Genomic DNA, 16578 nt, shown 5'->3' with positions numbered 1-16578 from the left:
CACAATGATTGGGACGATCATCTGCCATATATCATGATGGCTTACCGCGCTTCCAAGAATGAGTCCACAGGTTTTACTCCTAACTACCTGATGTTTGGGCGAGAGATTGCTGTTCCCATTGATGTAGCATATGGGCTACCAACAATGGCAAGAAGACCTACCTGCCCGATAGAATATGTTGAACGCCTGCGACAACGGTTCCAAGAGGGGTACACACGAGTTCGTATGAGTTTACGCTAGGCTGCCGTTCGACAAAAGCGAAATTATGACCGCAGCGCAGCACCGCTATCGTTTATGTCCGGGTCCTGGGTATAGTATTACTATCCACCCTACGGAAAAAAGAAATTAGGAAAAGGCTGGGTTGGACCGTTCCTGGTGATCCAAAAAATGTCAGACAATCTTTACCGGGTACAGAAATCGGCCGACCACCCCTCGCGTGTGGTACATGTTGATCATCTCCGACCATACGAAGCGGAGTATATGCCGGCAGATTGGACACGTGGATCGCAGTTTGGACAGTTACATGACGCGATGAACGAAGCGCCAGCACAAACGCCGTCCATTGTCGCAAACGCGACACAACCAAACTTGTCTCGATTTAGGCGGATTCGGCGACCTCCAGTATACGCCTCGATGACTATGTGGTCGGCTGAATGCCGTTATACTTTTCCCTTAATTGTGTATGATGTACCATGCCCGTGTGTTTTTTTTTATGTATGCTCCTGTTTTCTTACTTTTATCTACTTTCCGAGGTCGGAAAAACATTTTTTTGAGGGAGGGGTTTAGTGTAACGTATTTCTTGTAGTGTAACGTATTCGTTGTTGTAACGTATATTCGTTGTTGTAAGGTATTCTTTGTTGTGTCTGTGTGCGCTTTCAGTTGCATCTAGCGGACATCCGGGTTCTGCATAGTCTGGAATCTGAATAACCTTAGTTTTCTCGGTCATTTTATTTTGGACACGCTAGCGAGCGGTACGTTGTAAACCGCAGCCTAGAATCCCGACATAATAAAAGCTCTGATTGTGACAAGTTTGTTACATACCTTTAATTTTAGGCAAAGTTGTTTGACCGTGTCATATGCACTTTAAAAGTGGTAACCCATAGTGGTGTGTCTTTTAAATGGGCATGACCATTGAATCTGTTCCAGCACCCACTACAATAGGCCCTTTGTGCAATACGGTACTATACCGCGGTGTCTAAGCACGTGACCAATCCTGTAAAGGGCCTATTCCACCTGACCTGACTTTACTATGCCGCAGTTGGTTTTAATAAAAACAAGACCGTCCATATCTAAGACAGTTTTTTTTAAAAAAAAAACGTTTTGGTTCACAAATTACTACATTCTTTAGTGATTTAAGAAGTTAAAATGTTTATATTGAAAATAACCAAAACACCGGTGTATAATACACCTAATAATAGAGTTAGTTTTATAAAAAATTATTAAACTTCTTTTTCTATCTGTACATTTGCTATAAATGAAATATTAATTTGTATTAAATATTTTATAGTTGCCTAAAGTGAGCGGATATTTGGCAGCACATTTTGATGTACAAGAGCTGCCAGGTTGCGGGGATAGACCAACTATAGTATAAACCTGAAGCCTCGACAAAGACCCCACCCGCATAGAATAAACATGATTATTGTTGTTGAACGTGTGTCATTAATTCCCTAACTTCAACCACATTTTTTGTTTCTTTCAACGGAAAGTTTTCATCAATGTCCATCTTTCCAATTTTCTCTTCATGTTCAAGACCCAATGGTGGTACACCAAAGCGGAAGAAGCGACGAACATTCACCGGGAAACAGTGGTTGTCCAGTATTGGGACAAAAAGTTTTGGATCCATTTTTTCAGTGTTGTTTTTTCCTTTTTAAAAATTTAAGTTTTAGCTGATACATACCATTTGTAAAACATAACAAGAGAGCAAGCATTAATAAGCAATCACGTATTAAAATAATTAGCATAATATTAGTTAACCAATTTACTACATTGGTATTTACTACATTGGTCAACAAAGCTCTATCAAAAAATAAACTTAAGAGCAGTAGGTAGAATACATTTATACATGTAATATAACTCATGTAGAAATATGATCTATGAGGAATGAGTAATTGATAAAGAATGGGACAGTATAGTCAGTATAGCCTCTGTTTCAACCTACTGTATGATTGGAAATGGGGTTGACAACTCACAAGCGTTCTAATCATTACTTACTCTTACTCATTTATTGGGCGATTTTATAAATATTGGTTTACACTATAGGACTACGCTTAGTTAGAAATATTTTATTTAGTGAAATCAATTAATTAAAGTTTAAAATACATTTTAAATTTAGCGCTTTTAAACAAACAGAAAGTTAAAAGATAATTACTCGCAAATTTGGCGGTTGTATACACAATGGTTTAAAGTACTGTGCTTAGTAAGGAACATTTTAGAGGGTGCAATCATTCAATTAAGCATGTAAGTGGTCAAATAGATCCTTTTTCCTTTGAATAGCTCTTCTTGTGGTGGTTTTTTAGACGACTTTTTTCCACATTTACTCAATTCTTAATTCCAGCATTTATGGAATGAAGTCAAATCATAATATACATTTATAAATTCGAAACCCAATTTTCAGATTTAAAAACACCTAATTAATGATTACTTTACTGTTCGATCACTAAATTTAAAATGTAGCTGAAACTTTAATTGAATGATTGCACTTTTTCAAACATTTTAAACAAAGCATAATTTTCATAAACCATACGAACAATTAGTTTTGTTTGTTTAAAAGCTCTACCACAAACATGGGTCATACTGTCTGGGAATCTGTGATTCTGTGTGTTATTCAAATAAGGAATCCACACGACGATTGACGTGACGGCGTCAGTATCAAATTATTACCATTTAAATGGGAAGGCAATAAAGGTCTATTCTTGTAATTGATTTTTTTTTTAAATTAAACCTCATATTGATTTAAAATTAAATTATAGCGTTACCTGCTCAATCAACCCTGTATGGTACATAATAACTTGTATAAGTATTTTACCTGTGATTAGTGAAACCACATTACCAACAATTATAGTGACAAACAACCCAATCATACTATAGTACATGAATGATATGAGATATAGGTTGTTGTAAGATTTTGACCTGTTGAGAGAAAAGGGTTTTAGGATTGGTAAATACAAAATACTGAACTTCAGCAAACTTCAATACTTTAGTTTATGAAGCACTGTCAGTGGTTAGCAAACCTGCCTTAAATCCAGAAGTTTTGGGTTAATATTAATACCATTATGGACATACATGTCTTTGGGCAAGAAAGTTATACAGATACACAGGGGGTAAGGTAACCCATAAGCTGGCATGAGGTGTATAATACAAAACAATAAAAAAATAAATGAAATTTAATGAATTTTTTTCTTTGATTCATTCACAAACAAGGGCAAATTGTAAATAACTTACTCAATCGAATCTACTGGAGTCCCTAAATTATATACAATGGTTGATTGTGTTGTATTCCAATCTATGATGCTGTCATTTAACAATGGTGATGTCATAATGGTAGCATTTATGGCAGGACAACTATTAGTTGAAATAGGCATCACTCTGTCATAATAGACATCCCTCCCCTGTATAAGGCTACCAATTGCTATCCAGAAGCAGAACAGAGTTCCTACGGCTTGACCCACAAGTGCTCCCTGATAAAAATAGGGAAAATTAATTGTGCTGTTTGTGGCTTTGTGCAACACTAAAATTGGGGAATAATTTTGTGTAGTATATTTTTGTATGTTATACTTTATTTAAAGTTAGTAAACCTAATAAAAATTGTCCACCACAGTTAGTAGATGTAATTAACAAAACAATGTTATCATACACAGTTCTATTATAGCAGGCGTGCCCAACCCGTCGACCGCGGTCTACCAGTAGTCTGCGGACCTATCTCAGGTAGACCGTGACAGGTGTAATACAAAATATCTGCTGTGGCGTTATAATTGCCAAATCATTAATTTTATCAATACTTTTTACAAAAAATACGGACAATGTGAAGAGGGTGTACCTATACGGCAGCAGGCAAAAAAAACAAGATGACGACTACTATGACGTAACAATCGGAACAATGGCGATTATTTTACAATAATTTCCTTAACCTGGTCTGCATGATTTGTACACTAGTAACTCTCTGTGCCTTAAACTAAGTATTTTTGACTATATTCCCCAAAATTTTGATCCTTTCCGACTTTTGACAGGCGATCGCAACAAACGTTAGTAGCATGGCAGAGAGATAATGAGCCAAGACCTATCATTTTATCGCTAAATAGGAGGACGATTATTTTTTCCTGTTTATTCATATTCAAAGCCTGTTTGTTTAATATGCAACGCAAAGGTACCGTAGGGCAAAAAAAAGCAAATCAGGAGCAGCACTTTAGAATGGTACACGGGACTATGAGAGGAATTTTCCTGCAAAAAGGTTGGGCACGCCTGTATTATAGCTTTTGTGCCATTGTTTTGTGTAAAACCTAATTACCTTGACGTGCCTTGCTAAAAGACAGCACCCAAACATAAAAATACAAAACATTGTTTTCATATTTTTAAAAATTGAAAATCAATGCAAACAAGCCATAATCATTCCCACCCATTTATTGCACCATGGAAAGAACAACCCTAGTGTGAAAACACCAAGCATTGGCCCACCAGATGATCCTCTGACTGTCAACACAAGTGATATGATGGTACCATTGGTAAGTGAACAGAGGTAGGAGATGACTGTAAGGATTAAACCGAGCACCACACCTGGACATAGAGCTTATTTATGGCAAATACCTCTAGGGGCCAATGAAAATGGAAGACTTCTATATAGATTAGAGCTGCTTAGATTGGTTGAATTTGCGGTTCGACATACATTTATTTAACTTGTCAGTATCTTTAGACTACATTTTTCTAATAACTGCAAATTCAACCAATTCAAGGCATTTCTAAGAACAAACAAACTTTGATTTTCATGGTACATCCTGTTAAAACCCTACAGCACTCAAACGTATACATTTTTACAATTTAAAATCTAAAATTATATTCTATAAAGGTGAGATTTTATGTCAGGCATGTAATGAGATCTGCGACCAAGACCGGTTTACACATACAGATACTGAAACATGATTTTACAACAATGTTACTGCATGTTTATTAACTCATTCAACCCCAATATAAGTATTCACCCGTTACTTTGCTGGTGATCATTTGTAGCTTAGATGACAATTTAGGATTTCTTGGTAATATAAAATCACTCAGAACCATCGCAGAAAGTGAGTTAATACCAGATGAGACGGTGCTAAAATATATTTAATTATTACCATATTAAATATATTTCAGTATATAATTTTTATAAGTGGTGTAAAGTGAAGTCTTAGAATTAGAAAGGGGTACAAAGTAGGGTACAGTGTTTTTCTGTTTCAGAATTAAAATATGTCTGGCAGCGGCATATATATATGACTTGGCGTTAGCAGTGGCATTTACATATTTTAACAGCCATCTCACCTTAATGTACCACTGTAAGCTGCAGCTACAAACAAGCCCGCCATACCAGGTACATCAGTAAATATTTTGAGCACCATATATGGTAATATTTGATCATATTTGGCTATTTCTCCATTTTTTAAAGGGTCACACTGTTCAAAGTAGGCATATGCCACAGCACCACAGCAAACGGCACATGATGTTAGAATAAACTTGGGAATAATAGCAACAACAGCAGCTCTGTAAAAAATAAAGGAAAAAATCTTCTTTGCTATAATGATCATGTAAACACTCCCTCTCTAAATGACTGAATTTTTAGATCTTATGTTAACTGTTGAGTTATAAGATGGTTGTACTTTTATATGCAACACAAATATAATGTATATATTTAAGTTATAGACCCTATGCTCATTGTTAATATGCAGGTTCTTATACTAAAATATAAATTTTTGGTCCAACAGCTTTACCTTCACCCAAATGCTAGGGTATATAGTATACACCATAGACACATATGGTAAAATTGCATACCACATGCAGCATGCTTACTGTCAAGCTACAGTATAGGCATTTTTTTGAATACTTACACACAAAATTTAATTATGTCTGCTAAACAAAGTATAAGTCACACCATAAAAAGTATCCTCACAACTTACATTCTTGCTTGCTTCACCGTTTCACAAGACAAATATCTCTGTGCTATTGGTTGACTACAGCATGCAATGTTAATGAAGGAAGTCATTGTTCCTGTTAGGTAGGTGAGAGCTGTTTGTCGAATACGAGGGTCAAGGTCAAATCTTGAAAGTGTAGGTGGTTATAATTTTGGGTTGTTCCGGTACTTAATAGGTACATTTTCATGGAAAATTTTCATTTTGTTGTAATGTCTGACATTTTAAAGTTATTAGACAATCCAAAGTACTGAGTTAGAGCTATTCCCGTTAAATGTTTTGCCCACAATGATCAAGCGGGTAACCTTAACGCAAACCGCACTGGTCTGGCGCCAGACATGTGAACAAAAATACAAGATACAGTCATTTAAAAACTCACGTAAACACATTGAATCTACCACTTCTTTCCATGGCTGTCCACACATTTCCAAACCCGCCAACCACCAATGCTCCTTGTATTAGAGCTGCCAATGTTCCAACAAACATTATTCCACTTTGGAAGGCATCTGTCCATACTACAGCCTTCAATCCACCCTGTGTGTAGGTATAATGTTGGATTGCCAAGAGTGGTGGTAGACTGGTAGTCAAAATACAAACATATATTGCATTCGCTAAAATAATCAAGGGGGTTCCTTATGTTTGGCAAGTACAACTGCATTTTAGCATTGTCATTCACAGGCGCCTGCCTGTAACCCAGAGGTAATGAGTTGCAGCCTCGTCGCTGCTACCATTGTGGACGTGTCACGTGTGTGTCCTTGAGCAAAACACTTAACTGCAATTGTTCCAACCCAGTGGTCACTAATGGGTTGTCCAAATTATTAGCCGTACATATAAATAAATGAAAAAATCTCCAACAAATTAACATACATGGACATGGTAACTCGTATGCTGGCACGAGGTGTATGAATACAGAATACCCATGTTATAACGATTGTTGTTTTCTGGCCGCGCAAAAATTAAGTAAGTTACATTACATATGTTACCCCAGATTTAACTACAAGGTAAAACCAAGCTCAACTAATATAAAGTAGTAACTGTGCCTGCTTTTTACAACCTCTCTTGTAACTAGAGATGCACTTTACAGAATAATTAGGTGTTCTAAGGCCTAGGATAAACGAATCTAGAATTCAGAGTCTAGAATTTCAGATCTTTTTTAAATTATAGGAGAATATTAATTTTATCTTCATAAATCAGTTTATTGCCACTTTAAGTATAGCCGTGTTAATTCATAGGTGAAAACAGGTAATGCAAAGCGTATTTCAACCGCTAGACAAAAAAAACGTTTTCTGCTGAATTTACCATAATTACAAAGCTAATTTTTTTCAAAAGCAATATTTTTATAAAAGTGTTTACAATATACTTCCAAGTTCCAAAGAGGAGGTATAATGATATCATTAAACAGAATACCGAATCCCGTTAATATATTCAAAATTCGGTAATGTGCATCCCCACTTGTAACTTATTCAGACATGGTAAAAGTAACAAAACTGTAAGATCATCAGTACTAAAATATTAGCAAAAATGAAAGTAATTGTAACAAAAGCAAGTGCTAAGAAAATTGCAACAAAAATATCAAGTTCAAAGAACTGTATTCTATGCCCAATGGATATATATATTGCATAAAATCATCAGTCTTGTAACAGCTTGGTACTCACACAAACAGTGTAAATTGTGCAGATTCCGCTGGTGAGCAAAATGGCTGTATTAGTACCAAGTGAAGTAACAGCACTAAGTGCAAGAGATGGAATGTAGACTGTAGTTCCCATGTACAGTATCTGAGAAAAAAGGTGAGATTTTAATATAAAAATACAATCAACAAAAAATTTTCCAATTAGGCAAGTTGCAAAGACTATATTCCTGCATGGCGAAGTGACTTAAAAACTTTCAACATAGCTTACCTTCTCCAAATCCTTGTGTTTGTCTTTTAAAAATTTACACTATTTTTACAAATTTCATTGTGATACATGCCACAGCCATGTTACAACCCAAACATTATGCTGGAGCATCTTATGTTGTGTCATCACAGCACCCACCATGGTAGCAACAATAAGGATTAAACAAGGTGCATTTTGAACACAAAATATCTCTAATTTTTCGCTACCATAATCAAAAAGAGTCAAAGAAACAAATACAAGTTAATATTATTGTTTAATATTAATGTGAACGCCTAACAATGGCCTTCAGAAATAAACGATAGAAATAATATCTTGATGAACTTTTATAATACCTACCATGCTTAAGATTTCTATTCCAGAACTTAGAACTCTGCTGTTTCTATGGAAACGAATTTCAAGATACTTGAAATAAAGACAATTAGTTAAATAATGTTTAAAAATTGATAAGACTTTTATTTGAAATGCAAAGTGACTTGTTATAGGTTATGTGCAGTTACAGTTTATGACATTAGTTAAAATGCTATGGTAGATTTGAGGTCTCTCTAATATTCTATTTAAAATGTATATACTAGACATATAGGATGTTGGCAAGAAGTGGCCATTATCCAAGGTAAAAACATAGGCTTTGGCTTACCTCATACATGGTGGCAAGCTTCAGTCTATGAATGAGTGGAATGTAATACAAACATGCAATCACAGTAGGGATTACAAGAGTGATACAATGCCATATTGTGACAAAACCAAATATGTAAGTCTCTGTAGGCAGCCCTATGACAGTGAGTGCTGAAATAAATGTGACTGAGATGGAGAGACCAAGAGGGACCTGTGAAATATAAAATTAAATTAATGGAAAAGTGGAAACTTAACAGTGGTGTACAGTTGGAGGGAAGCCCTCCACTAAATAAAAACAAAATTTAAACAGGTCAAAAAAACTATTTAGCACAAGTTATTTAAATGCAAAGGTTACAAGGCCACAAAACGTAATTATATAAATTGGTTTTGCACTGCCAATGATTGAATTTGTCCAACACTATATCTCATACAAGCAACCCTAACTGCAAAGTTTAGCTAAAAAGCTGCTCTGTATTTTGTAAGACATTGCACAATAAGTTATTTGGCCATGAGTTAAGTTTTTTTTTTCTTGCTTTTAAACAAAACATCAAAACGTTTTTAAAACTATTACAATATCTTAAATGGCTTTAGCAACTGTTTGGAAGTTATAAATACACAAAAATAGCCTCTCAAGAATTAGCTTTCATGTTTTCCGAAGTTCAAATTTTAAATTCTTTTCGTTATTTCCCCATATGTGTCCACAATTATCAGCCATACATGACAAAAATGAAAAAATCAAAACAAAATAAATACCCGCGTAGTAACATACATGGTAACTCTTAAGCTGGCATGAGGTACCCGTGTTATAACGATTGACGTTTTCCGGCCACACGAGGATAAAGTAAGTTACATTCATATCTGTATTTAAAGTTACTATATGGGAGTTTACCATAAGCTGAGTAACCATGCCTGATTGGGGCTGTGTTTCAAGTAGCAAGACAAAAGTGACTGTAAAGTGATAAGTATATACATATGTGTGTTTCTATTTTCCAAAGGAAGAGTGGGGCATACTATAATTTGTTCTCAAAAGGATATGCAAACAACTTGTTCCGATCAAATAAGCAGCATTTATTTGAAGACCACAGAAATACTTAGAAGTAAGAGATTCATCATCTGGTAAAAGCGTTCTTTATTCACAATGGAAGCAATCCAATACTTAAATGTGTATTTATAGTAATGTTAAATTTACTTAATTTAAAACAACATAACTCTAGTATGAATCACATTTTGTATGAAACAAGACCATTTAAAACTGAATAATGAAATATTCTTGGAAATGTTGTTGAACTTTTCGATATCAGGGGAAAATAACAAATACTATACTAGTGTGATTTGTGTAAATTTGGATTCCATGCTGTGGTTTGTCTCAAGAATATCATATTTGCAACACATATGTGTTTACACAAATTTCAGCAAATTCAGTATAAACGACAGTGCAGAACTATAACCAACTGACTTATTACATGTAACTTTTTTTAATGAATGCAAAATATATTCTTAGTCAAAAATCAATCCACCAATTTGCATTTTTGATTTGCTTAGCTTCAGTCATTTTCCATGGTAGATACAATTGGCCTGTCCACTTCCAACACTTACTGGAAGTACAGATTAAAACTGGAAAGGCTCAATACCTATTGCTAATGGACTAGGATCTTCACTAATGTCACTTCATCAAACAAAATACTTCTACATCCCACACTTTTACATAATTGTAAATTTTTGTAAACTAACAACTTTAAATAGTGCAATGCACCTACAAACATTTTTAAAAAACATTAATTTCAACATAAAACCAAGCCAAGGCAATACCTATGCATACTTCTTAATTTAAAACAAACAGAAAACGCTATGTGATGGTACTGTGTTTTGCTGCAAACATATATTCATTTCCATTCCTGCTAGCAAAGCCCAAATCAGCTGATCGATTAGAACAGATCGAAACGTAATTTATGTCATAATGCCCGCAAGTGACAGAACAAAAGGCGATTTTTTTTGGCACTTTTTAAACGGTTTTTTTTTTACCAAACCAAACTTTTTTTTCACAAAAGAATACAAAATTTATTAGGTGTATATTTTTATTTAAACCCAAATTGTAACATTTATGTTTTATGATGATTTGACCCAAAAACATTTAAAAAACCGACCTAATTGTTCAGCAAAATAATTCAGTATCTTATTCTTACCGCTGACATTTTCCGACTACCATAATAATAATTATCAACAGTGTCTCTTCTTCTGTCCTTGAATGCATAATAAACTCCAACGAACAATGATAGAACCAAAGAAGCTGTGGAAATAATACAACAAAGATATTACTAATATATATATATTAATCATAGGATGTTGAATTAAAAATAATGTTTCAATTACGATTAATGATAATACGGTATAAGAGTAGTGCATTTAATGCGTCCCCACTTAAATGCTAATAGTTTGATTCAGTCGTGAATCGTTGTGTGGATTTCTTATCTTACATAATACGTGCCGTCGTTCCCCGCCAAACTCCAGACAGTGTTTCCGCTATGTAAATGTGCATGAGGAAAGTAATCGTTAATTAATCGCTCATCGTGCGGTTTTAAATCTGAAAATTCAGTCTAAAAATTATAAATATGTATTATGATTTGATTTCAATCAAGAGAATAAAGAATAAATGCTAGAATTGAAAATTGAGGTAAGTGCGGAAAAAAGTGGTCCAAAAAACAACAACAACAACAAGAACAATTGTTCGACGAAAAAGGATCTATATGACCACTAACGTGCTCAATAATCTATGTTTGAAGTGCTACCTTACCGTAACAGACAATTTGTTCATCTTCCTAAGAATCGAAGTTATAATGCAACTGGTAAACGTGTTGCGCAATCAAAGCTCAATTCTCAAACTGGTCCAACCGCGCACGCGGCAGTGATCGCAAAGGAAGCGCGTATTTAATGTTTCTCGTTTTTGCCCTACAGAGTCACAGTTATAAAATAGCACCACCACCTCGCGTATTTTAAAATCTAGGCGCCTATGACGGCGTATACCAAAATGTACAAAATATACCCAAATTATTTCTGCGCACCTATAAACACGAGAATGTCCCCAACACCGAAATGCACTTGATCCACCATGTTACTTATCCCAGGGCGTTAAACTCATAATAACTTAAAGCATTACCACGCGTCGATATAAATTACAACGCAAAATTTTATGGCCAAGAACATAAAAAACTTACATCAAAGGCGCCTAAAGGAGAAGCACACAGTTATATAACTGTAAAAACTGCTATGAAGGACTTATGAACTTTGTAAGTTTTTAGGTATCAAATTTTTGCTATATCATGATAAATTGGCACAAGACAATTAGACAGTTTTAAGTCATGGGAAATGTGGGTTATTTTGGGCCAAAGTGAAATTATGCAATTTGGCTAAAGTTGGTCTGTGACATTTGCTTTGTTATGTATTATATAAAGGTAGGGATGCACATTACAGAATAATTAGGTATTCTAGGATATCCTAGAATACTTTATTTCGAATCTAGAATTCCGAATCTAGAATTTCGAATCTTTTTATATTTATAGAAAAAAACAATTTTACCCACAAAAGTCAGTTTATTGACCCTTTCATACCCGCCTTGTTGGAACATGAGCTGTAAAATGATCAAAAATTGTACTATTGGGTAGTTTTTGCGTCATGAAACGTATAACAGGGTATGAAAAGACGTTACGAAACGTTTACCCTCGAAAGTCCCACAAACACAAAAACATTTTTTTTCAAAATTAATAAGTTTCAAAGATTGTTTATATAGTATATGAGATTACGTGTGATAACGTCATTAAACAGAATACCGAATCCCGTAATTAGATTCGAATACAAAAGGATTCGAATCTCTCGGATTCGAAATTCTGTAATGTGCATCCCTATATAAAGGTAGCAAAATTTTGTGAAATTTACCTCACACTTATAGTTTTGGTATTCTTTACTTGTCACATTCTTTTCATGTATATCTATAAAATGTAGTGTTTCCGTATTCAAATTCTCACCTGCTTAAAGATATGATAGGAGCAAGGTTTAAAACCATCTTGTTATAATGAAATCCTTCAGAGCACAGCAGTAAAAATGCAATTTTTACTTCAATTTGCAATTGTTGCAAAATTTGAATCAAATAAAATGCTGACTACATAGATTTAATGAAACTGTTTTATAATTGTTAGCATTGTGTTACTATAAAGCACACTACTGTAATAAACATTGCTATAACATACGGTTGTAACCTTTTTTGAATAGGTTTATGGCCATGTGTGTAAAACAGTGTTGTAAAGTACCTGTAGGGTTTATGACTCCATATTATTAATATTATCTCTCCCACAAAGAATTCATGTACATTCCATATAAAATCGACGTTTTTTCATGTTTCCACTAAAACTCTACATTTTCCGATGCACTACATGCCTACTGTCAAATCAAAAAAATAAGCAAATGTATTTAAGTTGTAGCTATACTCATTTTATATGATCTCATTACATAGTCGTTAAAATCGAATTTTTAAATATTGCAAAATCAAGTTTACGATCTTAAAGACTTGAAGAACAAAAAACCTTTTGTATTAATTAAAACAAATAAATTAAATTCTCGATGTTTCTCAGGTACTCACGTACGGATAGGATAAAGTAAATGATGCGACAGTCGAAGATCTATTTAAATTCAAAACATCACATTTGAATGCACGTATTTACTGCTCATTAATGAGCACGTTAGTGGTCATATAGACCCTTTTTCGTCGAACAGTTGTTCTTGTTGTTGTTTTTTGGACGACTTTTTTCCGCACTTACCTCAATTTTTATTTCTAGCATTTATTCTTTAATCTCTTGGTTAAAATCAAATCATAATATGTATTTAGAATTTTTAGACTAAATTTTCAGAATTGAAATCGCCTAATTAGCAATCAATTAACGGTTACTTTACTGTTTGATCAAATGCGCAAAACTTAAAATGCACCTTAAACTTTAATTAAATGATTGTACTCTTATAAAGTATTTTGAACTAAGCATAGTTTTTTAAACGCTACCTAGCAAACAAAAATACGTACTAAATACGTTTTTTTCCGGTTGCCAGAAGGTTCTAAAAACGTTTGAAAAGTCGTGGTATGTTCGGTCATGTGTTGTTCTTGTTGTTGTTGTTGTTGTTTTTTGGACGACTTATTTCCGCACTTACCTCAGTTTTTAATTTTAGCATTTATTCTTTATTCTCTTGATTGAAATCAAATCATAATATATATTTGTAGCGGCCCGTCGCAATATTACGTCACACGAATTCTTTTGTCCCCAATATTGACACAGATGTTTGACGTCTCGCGCTAACCTTCCAATAACGCAGCGGATACAACCTGCAGTTAACCGAGTTAGCGCCGATGCTCCTGTAGCGGTTGATTGTGCTCTAGCACAGATTTAATGATATAAAGATAGCTAAATTTAACACTAATACATAAAGATTGAATATAAAGCAACGTTGTATAGCGAAAACAAAAGCATGACAGGAATAGAATGCAGTTTCGCTGCTTTCGTAACATCTACTTTCCCGTCATTCTAATCGTGATAATAAAACCATTACCCAGTTGTGTGTATGCCAGGCGAGGCAATTGCCACATGCCAATGACGCGTTTTATTGTTTTGCTACACGTGTTTTTCGTTATATAAACCTTCACTTTCCTGTACTGTCAGGCAGTACGGGGCTTGCAATACCCTGCTGTTCTCACTTTGTCTCTAAGCTCGATGTCGCACTTTCACCGCGTAATAAACTGAGCCGTGCCGTACCCGTGTCATACATCGGTGTGCAATGCGTTGCGGAGTCGGATAGCGTGTGCGTCGGGGCAGGATGGAACAGCGTCGTCGCGAGGCTGCGGAGCGCGAACCCACAACTTCAACATTAGCCGCCCCCCACACTCCCATTGTGTCCTATGCATCATAACCTCGTTATCGCCATTTATCACGCCGGTTCGTCTGACACCCGAAATTCGTTTTCCCTTCAAACTAATTCCCTGCTATATATACTGTTGTGTAATCGCCATATAAGAAAAGAGAAAAAAGAGAAACGAGATAACAACGAGAGACAGAACGGTATAACGATACGAAGCATATGAACAAATAAACATAGTTACTGTAACTGAGGGTACAGAACCGTGTGATTTCTTGCCAGCCAAAACCCTAGATAATCCAGACTAGGAAACGGCAAACGACAACTCCTAGATAACCTAGACTAGGACGTAGCTTTAGACACCCACGAGCGCACGAAGTCAACTGCGGCTCACCTGCAATCAGCTCACAAACAATATATACCAACAACGGGTGTCTAAATATTTAAAATTTTTAGATTAAATTTTCAGAATTGAAACCGCATAATTAGCGATTGATTAACGATTACTTTACTGTTTGATCAAATGCACCAAACTCAAAACGCACCTAAAACTTTATTTAAATGATTGTACTTTTAAAGTATTTTGAACTAAGCAAAGTTTTAAAAACGCTTACTGCATATGATCGCCAAATTAGCGAGTAATTAATGATTACATTTCTGTTTGTTTAAAGCGCTAACTCGTACTTACCATTGATTAATCGACTGTATTCGATATAGTAGGCTACAATGGGAGAAGATAGAACACTTAAGCACATGTTGCCAAATATTTCCAAAATCAAAATAGATGACGGTTTTTGGTTAATACCACGAATTAGTACTATCATTCCTTTATTATTTGACACCAATTTAATAAAATATAATAAAACACACGAGGAGTTATTTAACTATCCGCACAACAAGTGAAATTTTACAAATTCGTAAACACACAGGATAAGATGGGACAGTTTAAAATCATTGTTAATTTTGATTATTAAATGTATTTATAAATAGGATTATACGTAAATAACACGAAATAATACTGTACGCTTTGAAAATTAGGTCGAAACATTCTTTTTCCTGCCCTATTGCTATAGTTTTTAACATGTTACCTATACATTATATAATATTGCATAACAATTGGTATTGTTTGAACGACAATGATTAATGTTCCAACATCAATGAATAAATATTGTATCCTACAAATGTATATGAACTTGTATTAACAGAAAATCGACTATAACTATTAATAAAGTTTTTATTTTTGCTACGAAATGGGTATTACTACTCTATTTTTGGCACAAGCCCCTTCTCATGAATTATCACCAAGTGCAAATGACTCAATTTCGAATATATTTTTAAAATATTTCTTTTTTTTGTTTAATTAACGTGCTCACGCATTAGAACTTTGATCTCTTGTATTATTTTTTATAATGTGTATAATTTTTGCGTTCGTACAAATAAAATATATGAACAATAAGGGATTGAAGATATGACCATACTTTTTCGTATTCTGAACCCAAGCCCGCATTTTTTTGAAGAAATTGATGTTTCATTTTTTAGGTATTGCGTAGCCGTAGCGCTATAACATATTCGAAGCTAATTCGTGCGAAAATTCTATAAATAGGTTTTTATGACGAATATTAATATTCATAAATAAAAATAAATAAAATAAATAATTTTTAATGGGAATGATATGTTAGTAACCTACATAGAAGTGTGCGTAAGTTATATTTTCGCGAACATTTTTAGAAAATTTAATATTCATATGATTTGAGATATTTGACCCATACTTGTCTGTATTCTGAACCCAAGTCCGCATTTTTTGAAGAAATTAAAGTTTCATTTTTTAGGCATTACGTAGCGCTAACATATTTAAAGGGCCTAAACACACCCCAAATGTACTTCGCTTTAATCGATAGAGTGTGTTTTTCTAATTCCAACGACACCTTACTTGTTTTAATCGGTTCTGTATAACCAAAGATATTCCAGCTCAAACACCGTGAAATTCAAAAAACTGATTTGAAAGTTGCGTGGCGAAAAAATTGAGA

At 34.4% G+C, this 16578-nt stretch overlaps 1 protein-coding gene across 10 annotated transcripts; it reads right to left on the bottom strand.

Annotated features, from left to right (window-relative positions):
• Positions 1-701: 701 nt before the first annotated feature.
• On the bottom strand, positions 702-13134 carry LOC100182934 (sodium-coupled monocarboxylate transporter 2-like). Of its 10 annotated transcripts, XM_018817007.2 has the most exons (15): positions 12964-13112; positions 12593-12681; positions 11454-11608; positions 10846-10949; positions 8685-8873; positions 8387-8452; positions 7811-7930; positions 6535-6689; positions 6144-6284; positions 5512-5730; positions 5193-5305; positions 4613-4770; positions 3442-3677; positions 3026-3129; positions 702-1863 (listed from the first exon to the last, which is right to left on the bottom strand). In XM_018817007.2, the coding sequence occupies exons 4-15, from the start codon at positions 10852-10854 to the stop codon at positions 1637-1639; spliced, it is 1737 nt and encodes a 578-aa protein (XP_018672552.1). In that variant the 5' UTR covers positions 10855-10949; positions 11454-11608; positions 12593-12681; positions 12964-13112; the 3' UTR covers positions 702-1636. The 10 variants fall into 10 exon arrangements, with proteins under 10 accessions (XP_018672552.1, XP_009861285.1, XP_018672551.1 ...); XM_009862983.3 differs by lacking the exon at positions 11454-11608 and having other exon boundaries at positions 12593-12684; positions 12964-13134; XM_018817006.2 differs by lacking the exon at positions 11454-11608.
• Positions 13135-16578: the final 3444 nt, after the last annotated feature.

This window comes from Ciona intestinalis, unplaced genomic scaffold (genome assembly GCF_000224145.3).
Source record: "Ciona intestinalis unplaced genomic scaffold, KH HT001090.1, whole genome shotgun sequence".
In the NCBI taxonomy this organism is placed as follows: Eukaryota; Metazoa; Chordata; class Ascidiacea; order Phlebobranchia; family Cionidae; genus Ciona; species Ciona intestinalis.
This window is presented reverse-complemented; position numbering and strand designations above follow the sequence as displayed.